At 52.6% G+C, this 12,982-nt stretch overlaps 2 protein-coding genes across 2 annotated transcripts; one reads left to right on the plus strand and one right to left on the minus strand.

Moving 5' to 3' along the window:
• Window positions 1–3,065: 3,065 nt before the first annotated feature.
• LOC140902966 (N-formyl peptide receptor 2-like) lies at window positions 3,066–4,034 on the plus strand. The gene has a single exon (XM_073323547.1). The coding sequence runs from the start codon at window positions 3,066–3,068 to the stop codon at window positions 4,032–4,034; it is 969 nt and encodes a 322-aa protein (XP_073179648.1).
• Window positions 4,035–10,507: 6,473 nt separating this feature from the next.
• LOC140902433 (chemerin-like receptor 1) lies at window positions 10,508–11,371 on the minus strand. Its single transcript, XM_073322495.1, has one exon. It carries the CDS (start codon window positions 11,369–11,371, stop codon window positions 10,508–10,510), a length of 864 nt encoding a protein of 287 aa, XP_073178596.1.
• Window positions 11,372–12,982: the final 1,611 nt, after the last annotated feature.

Here is a 12,982-nt window from a genome sequence, read left to right on the forward strand (position 1 = left end):
AAAAAAACCCAGTAGGGTCCAGAAGGTTCCAGTTCCCTGTTTGGTTCTAGAACCCAGATGGTGCCATGTCTACACATGGTTTTAATCTCTATAGGATCCCATGGGTTCTAGATTACAGGCTGGCTCTACAACCCTGTGTATTTTTTATATGTCCAAATAGTTTTGCATAGCATAATATCCCATGGGTTCCAGATCTCTCAATGTGCCAAGGCCAGGTAGGGACTTGTGGGGTCTAGGTTTCTCACTAGTTCTAAAATCATGATTTATGAATGATTTAAAACTCTGTGGTATCTTGTGGGTTCCAGAATTCTGGCTGTTTCTAGAAACTTCTGTGCTCTCAAAATGTTAAAACCTGATCAGATACCATTTGTTCTAGAATGTCGTCAGTTCTAAAGCCAGTCAATGTAGTAAAACTGATTTAATGGTGGGGTTCTAGGCTCCTGTCTGCTTGTATAACCTCATGGTTGTAGGTCTATCAATGGTTTTTAATATCCAGAACAGTGATCTTATTAAAAGAAAATATCTGAAATAGAGAAGATGCTCTGTTCTGCTGACAAAGTGCATGAACCAATGATCTCTCCTTCTAGAGCTGTGTTTTTGCAGAAGTCCAAGTTCTGTGTCTTCATTGCAGGAGATTCTTATCAAAACACGAAGGGCTGCAGACCTCTGCTTTCTAAAGTGCTTTTCAGGGGTTATTGTTCTCGGAAAACCTGGCCCCTGTAAGTGGTGTCAAGATGGGCACCCCCTCCCCAGCCATGGAGACACTGAAAATCACTAGTTTGGGAAATTGATTCCCCAAATCTAGTGGGGGCATGGAGTGAACAAGCCAGATCTTGTATTGATGTAAATCAATATAGCTCGGGTTTCAGAGTAACAGCCGTGTTAGTCTGTATTCGCAAAAAGAAAAGGAGTACTCATGGATTCTATTCCCAGCTCTGTGAGGGGAGAGGGGTTTACTGGTTGGGGGCAGAGATGGGGTGCAGGACTCCTGGGTTTCATCCCCAGCTTTGGGAGAGTTGTAGGGTCTACTGCAGGGGTGGCCAACCTGACCAAGAAGGAGCCTGAGAAGGAGCCAGAATTTACCAATGTACATTGCCAAAGAGCCACAGTAATACGCCAGCAGCCCCCCATCAGCTCCCCACCCCTGCTCCTAGCACCTCCCACCCACTGTCAGCCGCGGCAATCAGCGCCACCCCCACCCTCCCTGTACCTCCCGATCAGCTGTTCTGTGGCGTGCAGGAGGCTCGGGGGGGGGGGAGAAGTAATGGCACGGCGGGCTCAGGGGAAGGGGCGGGAAGGGGTGGAGTGGGGGCGGGGCCTGTAGCAGATCCAGGGGTTGAGCAGTGAGCACCCCCTGGCTCACGGGAAAGTTGGCGCCTGTCGCTCCAGCCCCGGGGCCAGTGCATATACAAGGAGCCGCATCTTAACTTCTGAGGAGCTGGATGTGGCTCTGGAACCACAGGTTGGCCACCCCTGGGCTAGTGGGTTAGAGCAGGGGGAGCTGGGAGCCAGGACTCCTGGGTTCTTGCCCAGCTTTGGCAGGGTTGTAGGGTCTAGTGGTTGGGGGGGGGGAGGCTGGGACCCAGGACTCCTGGGTTCTATCTTTGGCTCTGGGAGGGAAGTGGTGTATTCCGTGCTTTGACCTCTCCAGCTCATCGCTCCCAGCAACACGCCGAGGACCAGCGTCGGTTACAACAGCCCCGCCCCGCTTCCCTGTAACACTGGCTTTGTGCAACACCCTGCAGCGGTGAGATGAGCCCAGAAGTCGCTTTTGCAAGCTGGTGTTCGAACACTTCCCCCCTGCATCCCCATCCTGCTGCAGGCAGAGCCATGGGCAAGGGGAGCTGCTGGCCACCTGCTTGCTGGGGTCCAGAAATGGGCTGGTCTTAGATCGGCCAGTGGGGTCCGCTGAGGCGGTGGTGTGGGGAGCTGGGATCTACACAGGGCATGGGGCAGGGGGAAGAGGAACTGGGATCCAGCTCGGGGACAAGGTGGGATCTGCGCAGGGCAAGGCCAGGTCAGGGATCTGCAAGAGGCCATCTGCCCTGTGCAGTGCAGGTTGGGAAACTGCTGTGGTGGGAACCAAGATCGTAGTCTGGGTCCTTCCGCCAAGCTCTGGAAGGGGAAGTGCCCGTCGCTCAGAGGAGCGGCTCAGACGCGGGACCCAACCCCACGAGGGAGCTGAGCTGCTCCGGGCTATTGACTGCTCCGGCAGTGATAGGGGAAAAGGTCACTCCGCTCCCCTGGTGCCCACCCAATACATAGCCAGGTAAGCTTTGATTCCCTTTGAGCAAAGAGGGCTGGGAGTCAGGACTCCTGGGTTCTCTCCCTGGCTCTGGGAGGGGAGTGGGGTCTAGTGGTTAGAGCATGGGGTGATGGTGGCTGGGAGCCAGGACTCCCAGCTCTGGGAGAGGAGTGGGGTCTAGTAGTTAGAGCATGGGGTGGTGGTGGCTGGGAGCCAGGACTCCCGGCTCTGGGAGAGGAGTGGGGTCTAGTGGTTAGAGCTCTTATAACAGGCTCGTCCCCTGGCAGTTCCCGGGTTTTGTGCACTGGTGCACTTTGAACAACTGGGCGGTGCCCCCTTCCAGCGAGGGGTGGGGGCAGGGGTGGGCTCACACCCTTGGGGTCAGGATCTGGTAATCTAGGCCCGAAGCGGGGAAGTTGTGGTGGCAACTTTGAGACCGCAGAGCCGTGTGGTTTCCCAACACCTCTTCCGGGACCGGGGTGCGGGTGGGGGAGTGTGGATGGGGGAGGGGGATAGAGTTTGGGGGGAGGAGCAGCATGATGGGGGAATGAGGGGGCCAGGAGGTTGGGGAGCTGGGGGATGAGGGGTCAGGGGCATGGAGCAGTGGGGTGGGGGGGACTTGGGGGTTAGCAGGAGGGACTGGGAGTCCAGGGGAAGGGGGGGATTTGGGGGAGGTGGGGGATGGGTGGAGGTGTGAGGCGGCTGGGGCCAGAGGAGAGGTGGCAGTTTGGGGGAATGAGGGGGTCCTGTGGCCAATGTCTCACTGGTCCTCTTTCACAACCCGCCCCCCCGCCCCAGTACCCTCCCTCGCCTCCTAGCCATGAACGGCTCCTGTGCTCCCCCCAACGCCACGGGGGCTGTGGAGGACACCATGCGGCACATCGCCATCGGCACCAACGCCCTGGTTTTGGGGCTGGGCCTGGCCGGCAATGGGCTGGTGATCTGGATCACCACGGCTGGCCGGGCCGGGCCGCCCACCTTCCCCTCGGCCTGCTACCTCCACCTGGCCGTGGCCGACCTGCTCTTCTCCGCCGGGCGCATCCCCGCCATCGTCCAGGAGGCCTTAAGGTCCCGCTGGCCCTTCGGCCGAGCTCTCTGCAAGCTCCACTCCTTCGCTCGCTACTTGGTTGTCTTCGCCGGCGTCTTCGTGCTCACCCTCATCAGCCTCCACCGCTGCCTGCTGGTGGCTCAGCCCGTCTGGGTCCGGAACCACTGCAGGCCCCGGCTTGGGTGTTGGCTGATCGCTGGGGCCTGGTTCCTGGCCATCTGCTTCAGCGTCCCTTACCTGGTGCTCAGGGACGTGGAGACCAGACACGGGGAGTCCTTCTGCGTCTACCGGAGAGACCTGCGGCTTTTTGCCGAGATGCCCCTGAGGTTGAGCCGGTTCCTGGGCGGGTTTCTGGTCCCTTTCGCCATCATTGCCACATCCTACGTGGTCTTGACTTGGAAGCTGAGGAGAAGAAGCTGGGAGGGCTCCCGGCGGACCTCTGCCTTGGTGCTGGCCGTGGTGGCTCTCTTCTTTGTTTGCTGGTTGCCCCATCACATCCTGGTGCTGCTCAGCACGTACCAGGCGAACAAAGAGGTCTGGGGCGTGGCGCTTAAGCTGGCCAACGCCTTGGCCTACCTCCACAGCTGTCTCAACCCTGTGCTGTATGGGCTGGTGGGGTACGTCTGGAGCAGGGGGCGCCGGAGGGGCTCCTTCCTGGGCATCTTCCGCAGGGCCCTGGCTGAGGAAGAGGAGGGATCGGGTGCAATGGAGGCGTCGCAGAGCACCAGACGGACTAGCTGAGAGAGGAGGACTTGGGACCCCTGGGTTCGATCTCCAGCTCTGGGAAGGGACCAGAAGCTGGTGGATTAGGGCAGGGTGAGTGAGGAGTCAGGACTCCTGGATTCTATTTGCCAGGTCTCCCATTATTTCCTTGTGTGTGTGAGCTAAGGCCAATCTCTGAAACTGTCTCTCGCCTTCTGCTTCAATTTCTTAATCCATAAAATAGGGGTAGTAATCCTTCTGTTGTCTATTTAGACTGTAAGCACAATGGGGCATGGACCGTCACTCACTGTGGGTCTGTGCAGTCCCGGGCACAATGGAGGGCTCTGATCTCATTCAGGATCTGTCTATGTTGGGGATCAGGAGACAGATTCATCAAAACTGTAAGTCTTCGTGTGAATGACTCAGTTTTTTGGAGTTTCTTGACTCAAAAAAGTTTTGGAAGAAAACTTTCAAAGTTGTCGCCAGCTCATGTTTTAAAATGTCCAAAGTGAAAATTCCACCTTTCTGGTCCCAAATGCTTTTTTCTTTTTTAAATTTAGGATAACTTGTGTTTTTTAAAAAAAAATGTTTTCAGATGGTCAAAATTTAAAATGAAACATTGAAATGATCAAATCAAAATATTTGGATCGACTCAAATTGAAATTTGGTTCAAAAGGACAAAGAGTTCCCAGAAAAAGACAGGGTCCCGGGGTGCCCTGTCCCCCTCAGTGTAATTCCTAGTGTGGGTAGATGTACCTGAGATAGCTTCGATGGAGGTAGCATGCTTAAAATAGACGATTTAGCCACAGCTGCAGGGGCTGGCTGCCCTGAGGATGTACCTAGTGTCTGGGACAGGATCACACTGCTGGGGCTACGCTGCTAGCGGGTGGCGGGGGAGTGTCTCCCCGAATTGAGAATCTCACTTCCAGCTTCAGTGTCGACGGAGCCCAACTGGTAGAAGGCAGGTGATGGCTGAAGCGCTGCCAAGGGAGATGGTTCATAATTTCCCAATGGAACAGCTTCCCATCAGAAAACACGGATTTGAGAACATGGAGACGTTTCGGGGGGTGTCAATTTTTGTCGGAATTTTTGAAGCAAAATTATCAAAATGTTAAGGCCGAAGCATTTTATTTTGTCTTGATTGTGTTGATTTTTATATCATTAATATCAAAGGAGGGTTGGCAGGATTCACATTTTATTGGTTTATAACATCGTTTGTTTTTAAGCACACTCTTTAGACCGTTTTTGATCAACTTCACCTCTCACAATCGCAGGGAATTATGGGGAGGGAGGTGAGACAATAACTATTTAAGAGCAGTAGCAAATGGGATTCACAGCTTTATAACCGTTCAAACACAAATCATCAACATCACATGACAGAATATACAAAGTAAATCGCCTTCAACCAAACTCAAAGAAGGTCACAAGTGGGGTTTTTCTTACTTTGACCATCTGTAAATTTCAATGATTATGGATGAAAATATGTTTTGGTGTGTGTGCAGTGAAATTGACGCTTACCGACAATGGCCGATAAAAATTGAATCCTTCCCAGCCTAAATAAATTACATCTTCATAGACTCATAGATTTCAAGGCCAGAAGGGCCCGTTGTGATCATTTAGTCTCACCTCCTTTGTAACGTAGGCCAGAGAACTGTCCTGAATTGATTTGTAGTTGATCTAGAGTGGATCTTTCAGGGAAAAAAAAGTCCCATCTTGATTTAAAAATGGCCAATGATGGAGAATCCACCATGACCCTTGGTAAACTGTTCCAATGTTGAATTGCCCTCACTGTGAAAAATGTACACCGTTATATATTGGACTGGGATTCAGGAGACCGTGGTTTTATTCCAACCTCTGCCCCTGGCTGACTGCGTGACCTTGGGGAAAGTAGTCACCAGTCTATACATCCGTTTCCCAGACTAAGGAGGGACCTGGTAACAGTTCTCAGTGGTGGGAAGGGCTGTTATAAAGAGGCCATGGATCAATTGTTCTCCATGTCTACTGAAGGTAGGACACGAAGCAATGGGCTTAATCTGCAGCAAGGTTGGTGGAGGTTGGATATTAGGAAAAACTCTCTCAGGGCAGTTCAGCTCTGGAATCAGCTCCCAAGGGAGGTTGTGGAATCCCCGTCACTGGAGGGTTTTAAGACCAGGTTGGACAAACACCTGTCAGGTTTTGCTATTTCTGAAACAACACTGGGTTTGGGGGAATTTTGAAATTTGAAATTTCAGCTTTGGATGAAAGAAAATTGGGAACTGTCAGAATTTCCCATGGGATGCAAATTCCAACCGGCTCCTGCCACCAACCCGAAAGGATGAAAAATCATGAGCTCAGCCCCCCCCCAATCACAAGATTGGCTTAAAAATCATGAGATTTGAATAATAATGATGGGTTTGAGGTCCTTTTATTGGATTTCTGGTTCTTTTGGATTCATGTTTTCCAGCTCCTCATCTCAAACTATGAGGGCTAAAACCTGATTGTTTGTTTGTGGTAGTGAGGGCTGAGATTTTCCCCAGTCACATGCCTCCAGCAGCTGGGGATTTCAGATGAAATATGAGGGTCTGGTTTGTTCACATAGCTGGATCTTGTAAAGAGTTAACAGTCACTGAGTTTACACAGTCTTTCAGGTAAAGCATTATAAGCAGCCGCTTGTGACAGACTTGGTTTTGTCTGCAAGTGAAATCTCAGACTCAACTTTTTGCCAATGTTTTGTTGGGCTAAAGGGCAGCTTGTAAACATATGAAGGTGTTATGGCTGGTGGCACATAAGCTACATTACCCAGGTAGACCAAATCAGGACAGTTTCATTGTCTTGAATCTGGCCCACTGACACCAATGGAGATTCAGCCGATTGACCCCAGATGGGGATCTGGCCCCATTAAGTCCAATGGAGCAATGTTGATATCAGCCAGTCTCTTGCCCCAGGGTTAGATCAATGCTTGTGCCCCCTAGAGAGGAAAGGCCCCATTCACCACCCCCTTGAGCCATCCAGTCCCCACCCTGGGACTGGATCGGTGCCAGCGCCTGCTAGAGGGGACAGTCCCCATGTCCCATTACTCCCCCGTGAGCCAGCCAGTCCCTGCCCTGGGGCCGGATACGAGCTAATGCTCCCTAGAGGGGAAAGGCCCCATGTCCCATTCCCTGCACCCCTGAGCCAGCCTGGGGCACTGAGGACACACGGCGAGAAATTAACAGGTTGTTGCTATCTGCAGGTGCCAGAGGCCAGCTGGGTTTCAGTCGTTCGGCACCGTCTGTGCCGACCGGGAGTTGGGTTACAGGCGCTGAACAGGTAAAGGTCGTTGTCTTAGCATCTCGTGGCTGGCTTTAAATCCACATGACCAGAAAATCCTCTAGACGCTGCCTCGCCGAATGACCTTCAGCCGCCCCCTTTGTTCAACCTCATTTCTACCTTCTAGGTGCTAAACCAGCCCTGGGCTCCCCCCTCCCCTAGCTCTGTCGGTGCCTTTCACTCCTGACCTGCAGCCCCCTGCTAGTCCAGCCCTGCGTCCATAGGCCCCTTACCCTGTAAATGTCAGTGTGATAATGTATCGTCTGGGACCAGCCCCCGTGTAGGACAAGACCTGAATTGCACATATGCTGCTATCTACTGGCCAGATGGTTTTACTGCCATTGTCAGCCCTGGGCCTTTGGATAACAGTCTACAGCAAAAAGAAAAGCACGAAAGCTTCTGCTCAAATAAATGTATTAGTCTCTAAGGTGCCCCAAGTCCTCCTGTTCTTTTTGCGGATACAGACTAACACGGCTGCTCCTCGGAAACCAGTCTATAGCAGAGGTTCTCAACCAGCGGTTCGTGTACCACTAGAGGGGCCTCAATCCATCTAGATATCTGCCTAGATTTACAACAGGCTACATAAAAAGCACTAGCAGTCAGTGGAAACTATAATTTCATACAGGCCATGACTTGATTAAGCTGCTCTATATACCAGTGGTTTTCAAACTGTGGGTCGCGACCCATTTCTGAGTCACGGAATGGAAGGCGCTGGGTCGCGGCGGCTCTGGTCAGCACGTTAAAAGTCCCATCGGCGGTGCTGCCCGGCTAAGGCAGGCTAGTCCCTACCTGTTCTGACACCACGCTGAGCTCAGGAAGCGGCCAGCAGCAGGTCCGGCTCCTAGGTGGGGGAACCACGGGGCTCCACGCGCTGCCCCTACCCTGAGCACGGGCTCCGCACTCCCATTGGCCGGGAAAGGACCAATGGGAGCTGGAGGGGGGTGGTGCTTGCAAGCGAGAGATGCGCAGAGCAGCTTGCGCAGCTCCGCTGAGGAGCTGGACCTGCTGCTGGATGCTTCGGGGGGCGCAGCGTGGTCCACAGTGCCAGGAGAGGCAGGAAGCCTGCCTTAGCACCCGTGCTGCGCCGCTGACCAGGAGCCGCCCGAGGTAAGCTCGTTCCCCAACCCCAGTTCCCTGTTCCAGCCCTGAGCCCCCCCCCCAAACCCAGAGCCCCATCCTGCACCCCAAGCCCCTCATCCCTGGCCCCACCCCAGAGTCTGCACCCCAGAGCAGAACCCTGACCCTCTCTCGCACCCCAACCCCCTGCCCCAGACCAGAGCCCCCTCCCACACTCTGAACCCCTCATTCCCAGCCCCACCCTGCAGCCCTCACCCCCGCACCCCAACCCCCTGCCCCAGACCAGAGCCCCCTCCCACACTCTGAACCCCTCATTCCCAGCCCCACCCTGCAGCCCTCACCCCTGCACCCCAACCCTCTGTCCCAGCCCTGAGCCCCTCCCAAACTCCTCATTCCCAGCCCCGTCCTGCAGCCCGCACCCACCCACACCCCAACTATCTGCCCCAGCCCTAAACCCCTCCCACACCCCAAACCCCTCATTCCCAGCTCCACTGGGTCACGGGCATCAACAATTTTCTTCAACTAGGTCTGCAGAAAACAAATTTGAAAAGCACTGCTATCTAGTATACACTGAAATGAAAGTACAACATTTATATTCCAACCGATTTATTTGATAATTACATGGCAAAACGAGGAAGTAGATTATCTGTCAGTAGGAGTGTACTGTGACACTTGTATTTTTATGTCTGCTTTTGTAAACAAATAATTTTTAAGTGAGGAGAAACTTGGGGGTACACAAGACAAAGGAGAACCCTGAAAGGGGTACAGTAGTCTGGAAAGGTTGAGAGCCACTGGTCTATAGGGTCTTTTCCCACGGAGATGTGGCCACCTCTGGGGTGGAGCGTGGGGGCTGTTGAAAAAGGTGACAGGGAGGAATGGGAGAGGGGCTGCTGTGGGGAGTAGGGTGGGGTCAGGATTTCTGGAACAATTTGTACAGTGAGGGGGCTGAGAGCCGCTGAACCAAACTGTAAACCCTGTATATGATGGGAACCAGTTCAAGCCAGGGGGTGCAGCACCTATGGGGGGGACAGGGAAAGACCTGGGGAGGCTGTTTTGGGGACTGGGGTGGGCAGCAGGGACGGATCTTGGGGGCTGCTTTGTGTGGTGGGGGCAGGGAGGAATCTGGGGTTCGGGGCAGAGACAGATCTAAGGAGGCCATTGTGGATTTCACCCTAGCATTGAAGCTGGAAGGTTTAATCTCACTTTCTTACCTATGTCCTGGGGGAATCAGATACGGCATCTCAGAATTGATTCCCCCAACACACACACACCATGTGCAGCTCCGCCTCCCCTCCCTCCCCCATGAACTCTGTCTGGGGGCAGGAAGTTGTCCTCTTGGGCGGGGGGGAAGCACTGAGGGGGTGGCTCAGTGGGGGAGGGAGATGCTCAGAAAGAGGAGTCTGCCAAGCCTCCAAATCTCCAAAAATCTATATATTTTGTTAAAATGACAGATTCATACATTCCAAGGCTGGAAGGGACCAGTGTGAACATCTCATCTAGGGCGACCAGACAGCAAACGTGAAAAATCGGGACGGGGCGGGGGGCAATAGGAGCCTATATAAGAAAAAGACCCAAAAATCGGGACTGTCCCTATAAAATCGGGACATCTGGTCACCCTAATCTCATCTGACCTCCCAGTTCACACGGGCCAGAGAACTGCCCCCAAACAATTCCTAGAGCAGAGTTTTAAAAAAAAACATCCCTACTTGATTTAAAATTGCCTGTGATGGAGGATCCACCACGACCCTTTGGAAATTGCTCCAATGGTCAGTTACTCTGACCATTAAAAATTTACCGCTCATTTCCAGTCTGAATTTGCCTAGGTTCAACTTCTGTTCACTGGGTCATGTTAGACCTTCCTCTGCTAGATTGAAGAGCCCATTATTAAATATTTGTTCCCCACGTAGGTGACTATGGTCAGGTCACCCCTTCACCGTCTCTTTGTTAAGCTAAATAGATTGAGATGCTTGTGTCTCTCATTCCAAGGCAGGTTTTCGAATCCTGTAATAATTCTCGTGGCTCTTCTCTGCAAAAGGCCAAATAATAATTGCGAAAAAAGACAACTTTGGGGTCAAGAGGAACCTACGGGTCCCAGTGAAATGAATTCTTTCTTCATGGAAATATCGAAAATTCCATTCATTTCCCTATTAGGCCAGTTCCGGCCCCGAGTTGTCGGTGGTTTGGGGGTTGCGTGCACATTGCCGGTACCTCAGAAACTCTTCCTCCATGGTGAGGTAGAAGATGGGATTGAGGCAGCTGTTGAAATACTCCAGGACACCAGCAAAAGTGCTTTCTATGACCAGGAAATACAAAGGGTATTTAGTTGAGATCTGCAGGAAGGAGAAGACGTGATATGGCAGCCAGCAGAAGAAAAAGGTCGGGATCAAGCCAAGAAGGATTTTGAGTGGCTTGGTGGATTGGATCAGCTTGTTCCTTCTTGGCTTGGCAGCTAGAATGATGTAGAACATTGGGATCAAGATCAAGGCTAATGGGATCAGAAACCCGACCAGGAACTGGATCACAACGGCAGCCTTCACCCTCTCTTCCTCCAGTCGGAAATTCATGCTGGTGCTGGCAGGTGAGAGGAGGGATTCCCAGAGATCACCGTACCGCAAGCTGAACCCAAGAGACAGGGCCCATATGCCCAAAACCATCATGACAGCTAGCGGGGGTGTGCGATGGTTCCAGGCCCATGCAGGGCGTGCTACGAGGATGCAGCGATCAGCACTGAGAGTCGTGAGGAGGAAGGCACTGGAGAACATGTATAGGGAGGTGACGGTGCTGCTCAGGCTGTTGGCCCAGTCTAAGTCCAGGATGAAGATGGAGGTGAATTTGAGAAGTAGGAAGACGATAAAGATGAAATCGGCCATGGCCCGGTTCCAGAACCACACGGCACTGGCCGTCCTCTCCACACGGCAGCCAGCGATGAAAAGGACATAGCCGTTCAACAGCACCCCGGCGAGGAAGGCCACACCACACAGCACCAGGAAGAGAACTGGGAGGAACACCATTCTCAGAGGAGTTGCAGTCACAATATCCCCTCCTCGTCCTCAGGGCTCAGCAAGGGCAGCACAGACGTTGTACTGAGTAAAGGAAGGAAGAGCAATGAAACGGGCTCCAGGAGAGGACATGGACAGAGAGAGAGAGCTGTGGAGTTTATAATCTCCTCAGAGTTTACAAGTTCCCCAGATTCTGAGCCAGACTCAGTTAGGATCAAATCCTTGTAGGCCAATGGTACCAATGATTCGAAGACCTTAGAAGCATAGAGCCAGAGGGCTAGATGGGGACTGCAAAAGTCATTTTGTCTAACCCCCTGCCAACATGCAGGATTTGTGTCTAGTCTCTGCCTGAACTTTTTTTGTTTTCACATAATATCATTTTTTCGACTCAACCAAATATTAAAAATAACCCCCACGTATGCTTATTACTGAAAAGTTGGATTTGTAGGTAAGGGAAGCTTCGCAATGAGGGGGGTGGTCCTAGATGCAAAGACAGATATAGGAGAGACACCCCTCCGCAGCCTCACCAAAATTCCCAAATAATTTTCTTGCTGTTAGTTTCCCATAGGAGCTGGTTATTCCCATCTTGGTTAAACAAAAAAGTTAATGAATGATCTTTTCCCCTCCACTTTTTTTGAAATAATGGAATTTTTGAAAATGAGTCTTCTCCAGCCCCCCTTCATACTGAAGTGGAGTTTTTGTGTGGTTTGGGCCATTTGCGGGGGCCGGAGTGAGTTTGTGGAGCAGGCAAAATCCCCACCGAAAGAACCCCCCTGTGAAAACCTCCGGTGATGGAGAGCAACTCCCCAGGAGGAGAAAAGTAGGATTGAAACAACAACGAAAATGAAAAAGGCGACAAAACACCAGAGGAAGAAGAGACCAGTTACAAGATTAAAAAAAAATTTTTTTAAAGGAAGGATACTGCAAGAGTCAATTTTAGTGGATAGACAGGGAATTCGGACTCCTGGGTTCCATCCCAGACTCTGCCACTGAACTGCTTGGGGAGCCTGGACAAGCACGTCATGGCTCTGTGCCTCAGTTTCCCCTCCAAACATTTGTCTGTTTAGAGAGTGATCTTGCTGTGGCCAGGCCCGTTTCTCCCTGTGGGTCTGTGCAGAACCTGGCACGATGGGGTGCCCGAGCTTGGTCATGGTCTGTGCAGCTCCCAGTGTGACTGGGGCCCCTGACCTCTGACAAGAGGACCCACAAATAATTTCAACCGGTTCTAACCGGAGTGGATGATGGGAGAGGATGGGGGAGCTGGAAGGGGGCAGATCCAGGATGAAGCAGTGTGGGGAGCGGGACAGAATGAGATCCAGTGGGGCAGCTGGAGGGTTTACCTCATTTCCTTACCTGTGACTTGGGGGGATGCAGCGTCTCAGAGTCGACCCCCTTCCTAGGTCCCCGATGTGATGCCTGCAGCTCTCCCAGACTGGCTCAGCTCAGAGCAGGAAGCCGCTCATGTGGGGGCGTATCTGGCGGTGGGGAGGGGTGGGGGGACATAATGGGTGGAGATCACATGACGTGCCTGTGTCCGAATATGTCTGCAAAGCCAGGAAGGCCTCCGGCACCCATAGCTACGTGCAGATGTTATGCTAACCACAAGCTCCTGCCCAGGCCCTA

The sequence above is a fragment of the Lepidochelys kempii genome, chromosome 24, assembly GCF_965140265.1.
Source record: "Lepidochelys kempii isolate rLepKem1 chromosome 24, rLepKem1.hap2, whole genome shotgun sequence".
NCBI lineage: Eukaryota > Metazoa > Chordata > Testudines > Cheloniidae > Lepidochelys > Lepidochelys kempii.

Excerpts from the sequence above, each read along its gene's own strand:
- LOC140902433 (XM_073322495.1), bottom strand. The coding sequence starts at position 11,371 with ATGGTGTTCCTCCCAGTTCTCTTCCTGGTGCTGTGTGGTGTGGCCTTC.
- LOC140902966 (XM_073323547.1), top strand. The coding sequence starts at position 3,066 with ATGAACGGCTCCTGTGCTCCCCCCAACGCCACGGGGGCTGTGGAGGAC.